General features: G+C 44.1%; 1 protein-coding gene across 1 annotated transcript; it reads right to left on the reverse strand.

The window, feature by feature from the left end:
* Nucleotides 1–4109: 4109 nt before the first annotated feature.
* Nucleotides 4110–5348, reverse strand: LOC120903656. Its single transcript, XM_040313217.1, has 3 exons — nt 5287–5348; nt 5118–5211; nt 4110–5047 (listed from the first exon to the last, which is right to left on the reverse strand). The coding sequence occupies exons 1-3, from the start codon at nt 5305–5307 to the stop codon at nt 4260–4262; spliced, it is 903 nt and encodes a 300-aa protein (XP_040169151.1). The 5' UTR covers nt 5308–5348; the 3' UTR covers nt 4110–4259.
* Nucleotides 5349–6034: the final 686 nt, after the last annotated feature.

The following is a 6034-nucleotide window of genomic DNA, read 5'->3' on the forward strand; positions in this document are numbered from 1 at the left end:
AGATGGATGCAGTTAAATGTTCTTCGACAAACCGAATGTGCGCTTCTACGTGGTGCGGCTGCAGCTTACGAACCTTCCGCGGTCTCCGGGCACAGAACCCAGCAGCGTGTAAACGGCGAGACACCGTTTTCGCCGAAACTTGCAAACTAAGCTCCTGCTTGATACGAGCGCAAGTTTTGAAAGGATCCGCCCTGATCATCTCAACAATCTGCGCGTCAACGTCGGCCGTTGTTTTTCGCGGACGACCTGTCGATTTACCCGTAGCCTCGCTACGCCTTGCAGATTGTCTTGATTGGCACGTTCTCACGATACAGCCCCTGAATGTGTTTTCGCTCCTCTGGTGTGCAGTGCTTTCCGCGACCCATGATGATTTTGTGGAATTTTTAAACAGCAACCTTTCACCTTGACCACTGATGGAAGAATGAAGCACAACACGGTTTGGCTCTCCTTTTATACTGCCGCAAAACGCTGCCGGCACTCAAAACTCAGATAAGTAGCGCACCAAAAATGAGAGTATAAAAGGCGAAATTCGGCTATTGCAAATTCAGTACGCCTCGAACTGTTGGCGATGACACACCTAGTGCACGCAAAAAAAACACACAAATTTTTTTGTTCCTATTTTATTGTCCACCAGTGTATCTTCTTCCAAGGCTAATACACACTATGGGATTGATTTTCAGTGAAAATACTGATCTGGTTCTTAAACTCACACCTATTCTAGTTCTGGAGCTGGTAGTGCACCTACCACGGACTAGGAATATTGGATCCTAGCCGGATACATAACTGATGTTAGATACAGGTATTCTATTATTTGGTAATTCTGGTGCAGGGATTAATTCGGATCTAGATAGTTACCATGGACAGATTAGATTTGAGACAGGACCTAATCCTAATCCGGAGACTGGATCCAAGCTGAACACAACAGCATTTTATTTATTATAATCATTTTTTTAAATAAAATACAATCCCCTTACCAATCCGTTCTAGCTGCTATCAAATTATAGCGCCATTTTGCAATGTCTCATTCTATCAGTGTAGCAGGTGTGTTTTAATGGCCTTACTTTAACAACCGCATTACGCTCTGCAACGTCCTCTCCGGAGATGTTTATTTGTAGCTGGTGGGCTAAAAAGTTTCCTTCCTGCTTCCAGTTCATTTCACTCCTTCCTTCACGGTGGTGCCATTTTTAGCCAGCGCTACCATTTTATATCGCTGCCAGCTGAAACCGCCCTAATCATTCGTTTATCGCTGGACCACCTACCAGCAGCAGGTCGTTCCCGGGGCCGGAATATGTATTACCATCGAAAAACCAACCCCGTAGCGGCCATAATTAACGACAATACGATGAACAATAAATTTGACATCATTAGGCCTCCCCGGGTAGAAAGGGCAGGGCAGGGCAGGAAAGGCACCACAACACACTGGGGTACCATTTGTCGCACGGCCGTTCGGGTACCGTGCGAGATGCTTGGCGGCATTCGGTCGCACTGTGGTTAAGGTGTTTGACGTTGCGGTTTTGCCGCAATTCAATGGGCGAGTACAACGTAGATATTGGTTATTTGTTTAGTTCGGCATTAGGCACTTCAAGCATGAATGAATCGTATGGTAGAATAATTGTATAATATTGACATTGATTTGTTGCTGTACCACTAATCTGTCTACTGAATGGGGCTAAAGGAGCTAGATATGGCTCACACATTGCATACTTTAAGGCGATTTTGAACAAAACTGTTGCTGTTCAGTAGCTTCTGGGTGTAACTTATGGTGAGCTACCGTAAACTGTAATAACTCCACCTCAATGACAATCCTTTCAAGACATTATAATGGTTTAATATGGTTCGTGTCTTTATTGCATCATAATCCCGATGGAAACGTCAATTTATTGCCGCGATAAGTGCATTATCATCCGCTCAATACCGAGCAAAATTGAACATTTGCAAAAGTTATTGCAGCACCGGCTCAATGACGCTTGCACCAGTTTAAAATTAATACTTTGCACAGTGCTTTCATTTCGCACTCGAAGATCTTAACCTTCCTCTCGAGTGCCATTGTGTGTTTGTGTGTCAGTCTGCGATGCAGCATTTCCTACCCATCACCTAATGAAATTACTCGTGCCATCCCGTGCCATGAATGGTACGAAATTGCATCGCAAACTTACCGCCCAACTCTTTCTCTCTCTCTCTCTCGAGCGCGCGCGCCACCTTCTACGGTTACCAGCTTTGGTTTGCGTGTTATCTTCTCCACCTCAAGTTATCATGACACGCTACCAACAGCTTGTAAAACGATTGAACCACCATCGCTGAGGAAAACCGATCTCGGCTGTGAAACTTTGCTTCCCGCACGTCCAGGGGCCTTGCGGCAGCAACAATTACGCAACATTGCCCGCTCCTTTCCAACACAACACTGTTGTGGCGTGCGTGTGTGTGTGTGTGCAACCAGGAAACTATCTGATCTGGAAACCACAAATCCATTATCGAGCTGGCTTTAAGACAGAGGGAGAGACGGTGAGACAGAGGCGCCGGAAGCTTCCTTTCTTCCATTCTGCTGCAAACTTGAGCTGATGGTAGCTTCGTCCCCTTTGGGTTGGATAAATTTTGAAATCAATTACATCAACTTTTGTGTCACTCGTTTCGAGTCGGTCGACCTCTGTCGGTCGGGGCAATCTCGCTGGCGTTACACAAACTAGAAGCCTCCCATCCCCATCTGCTGCTGCATCGGTTCGTCGGGCTAAAGTTTTCATCGATTGCAGTTGCAGCTTCAGTTTTACCGTCTCGCAAAAACAGTGCCACATTGAATTCCCCTCTTTGCTGCCGTGTGTCTTCGATTGCTTCGAGCTGTATCCCTGCTTTATCCCCGAAGGTGCCTCGAAACGGTTCGATTGCCCGAGATCCTTTCCTTACTTAACGATGTACAGTTGATAGGGTGCGGGGTGCAACTTTCTCCGCTTTCTTTTCTGCAACACCGTGAAGCGGTATAAGTAATTCGATGCTCTGTCCATCCGAAGGCATCCTGGCCGGTTTGCCAGGGCAGCAAAAGTTTGGTCCGAAGGTCGGACGCTCCATTCTTGCACTGGTGGCTTTTCCCCCAACCAGTATTGGTTGCTGTGTACAGTGCTTAAATGGAAGATTTATACCGATTGGTTGCACGTTGTACCGGATGAGGCGATGCTATCAGGATTAGGATAGTCTCGAAAGGGAAACCAATAATGTTACAGACCGAAGGGGCAGGCGGTTCGAGGGCGTGGCTGGGAAGGGTGGTATAGAGGCAAAAGTGTGTCTTACACAATTTACCTAACAAGTCAGCGGGAATGGAGTTCAAAAGTAGTTGGAAATTAATAAAAGTCGACCGTTCGGCTGTTCTGCTGAATGCAATAGCAGCGTGCCGAACAATGAGAAAAGGTACCGCGCTGAAAAAAAAAATGGAAGAAATTTGGTATAAAATGAATACCGCAATTCTTTATCTTAATAGGATAGGCAACTCAACAGCTGCATAAAGAGGTATATATTTGGTGGATAATGTATTCCATCAGCTAACCTATGAGGTGGCAAAACCAAACGTTATTGGAATGTCGCACTAAAAATTAACATCTTTGATTAACCGTGAACTCACTACGGGGCGTACTATGCAGGGCAATAGCCTATCGCACGGTGAATATAAGGAGGAATGTGAAAAGTTAAGAGTTATGCCTCCTGCCTATTAGCACTGTGATGAAGATGACGCTTCACGCCTCACGCCTAAAAACCCATAAAGAGTGAGAGTACACCGGAGAGGCGAATGAGCATCCAAGCTTAAGCTTTCAAAGTTTTAACAACACCCGTCGGTGATAGGTGAGACTGTTATGCCCAACTTTTAACGTATTTTAGTTTTTTTCCATCGGATGATATCTTTTTGGGTTATTTTTTAACATGTTGGGTGTAATGTGTTAAAACTGTATCATTTATTTTTATATTTTAGGTCTTCTTCGTACGATATGATTTCATCTAATTCTTAAACCGGACCTCATCTTATAAAATGATCCGTTGTGACGAGCAATGCATTCTATTTATTTTTGGACTCCGAGACTCTGAACGTTGCTTCGATTATTTTAGATGTACTAGAGCAAAGACAATCATTTAGTTTTAAACACAACTTTTATTTCCCTTAAACTAATAATCACAAATGAATAAACGATCTCATCACCTAATCGATTGATCCTGTCAGCGGATCTTGTAAAAGACAGCTTAACAAACACTTAAAGCTAGGGAGAAGTTTTGAGCATAGTCTACGATTGGCGATCAAATTTGGTAACTAGTAAATTCAATTCCTTCTCAAACGCTTCCATATCGGAGCACGCAACTCGGAACGGATAGAACAGAGTTATCACCTGATTACTTCGCGCATCATTGGACGTACACTGTAAACTTTGTATAAATGACTTGCTATTCTCGCCAGCAAAAGGACGCCAACATTGGTTAGATTTGTTGGCGCTTTCCGCATGATTTGCCGACTCTGTTACAGGAACAACCTCAGAACCAGCAGACTGGTTATCACTTTGATCATGATCATACGGCACGGCGATCGGTCGCAGATCGGTGGAAGCAAACTCCAAACCACTGCGCCCACGGCCAAACGAGTCTACGATGGGTCGCAGATCGGTAGCAGCAAGCTTCATATCATTGTGCCCACGTTCAGACGAGTCTACAATGGGTCGCAGATCGGAAGAAGCAAACTCTAAACCACTGCGTCCACGGTCTTCGTTAGGATTGTTTGCTGCTTGAGATGCTCCTGCTCCTTTTGCGTTATCGTTTTCAAAGCAAGCCGCTGGAAACGTAAGCTCTTGCCATTGCCGTAAAACAGGGCTCGTTCCAGGGGCAGGGTATATGGTGGTTGGTTGACCGGAAAGCACGGTACGGTAACCGAACTGATCGGCAACGAAGAAAGTACGATGCACACCTTCGCCAGCGGGATGCGTATAGCCGTAACAGCCGTACGTTACGTTGTCGGCACTTTTCAGCTTGTGCTGGAACTGATCGTTTACGTTCGTTACTTGGTAGCCATACTTAAATTGATCTGAAAGACAAGGAAGGTGATTTGATTAGTAATCGTGTAGTTTCCAAAACGAATCTGTCTCCGAACTTACTTTCACTATTTTGGATGGATTGGTACGATCGGGCATCTGCACCCGTTATGTCGATCTGATACGCTCTAGAATATGTCACGAATGATAACACAAGCTGAAAATAAAACGGTATCGATTAAAATTCGCATTGTTACGCTGGAGTAATAGTGAACTTGAGAACAATCTTTACCAGAGCAACAAGAGAACCCATATTGTTTGATACCGTGCTTAAAAATTCCCAACGTTCACAACTCACACCATTCACTCAACTGATTTCGGCGATGGTGTTGTGGTTCATTTTTATATCGATTCTTTCCGAGTATGACCTTGAGTGATTTGTTTTTGCGTATTTAGCAACTCTATTCTAGACGCCGATACGCTGGGAGAAATGCTGTCAAATTCCCAAACACACGGATGTCGCCAAGCTTCTGCTAATTAATCGTTCACGCAAACTTCTGTTTTGTGCGAAGCTGGGCTACAGGTGTGAGAGAATTTTAAAAATAAGACGATGAGATGTACGGAGCATTCGTTGATCGATATTTGCATGCGTGACTCAGAACATTGTTTTTTTTTCGTTCTTTGAAAGAATCATTGGCGTAATTCACTCAAAGAAATTGGGGCATCACATAACTGGTTCGAAGATGTGCTACCATAGTCAAGTAGGAAGTATTACTGCAATATGGTTAATTCTCTATGAAGAGCTGTTTTAGTATTTCTTACGAAATTACGCTTTGTTGCATAAATACAATGTATTTTAATTAGACCCTTTCAAACAGAATTCATGCGAATTGTTTTATAAACTTGCATTGAGAGAGTCATATGTGTCATGCAAAACAATCATCGGGGAGATAACTTGTTTCCCTAGGAGTTAGTTGCTTGAAGTGGTCTGCAATTTCTCAAAAATTTCCGACTAAAACGTTCTCTGGGGACGTTTGCAT

Source organism: Anopheles arabiensis, chromosome 3 (assembly GCF_016920715.1).
Source record: "Anopheles arabiensis isolate DONGOLA chromosome 3, AaraD3, whole genome shotgun sequence".
In the NCBI taxonomy this organism is placed as follows: Eukaryota; Metazoa; Arthropoda; class Insecta; order Diptera; family Culicidae; genus Anopheles; species Anopheles arabiensis.

Excerpts from the sequence above, each read along its gene's own strand:
- LOC120903656 (XM_040313217.1), bottom strand. The coding sequence starts at position 5,307 with ATGGGTTCTCTTGTTGCTCTG. Across the intron at positions 5,212-5,286 it reads TGGGTTCTCTTGTTGCTCTG|CTTGTGTTATCATTCGTGAC; the intron begins GTAAAGATTGTT and ends TTTTATTTTCAG. Across the intron at positions 5,048-5,117 it reads ATCCATCCAAAATAGTGAAA|ATCAATTTAAGTATGGCTAC; the intron begins GTAAGTTCGGAG and ends CTTGTCTTTCAG.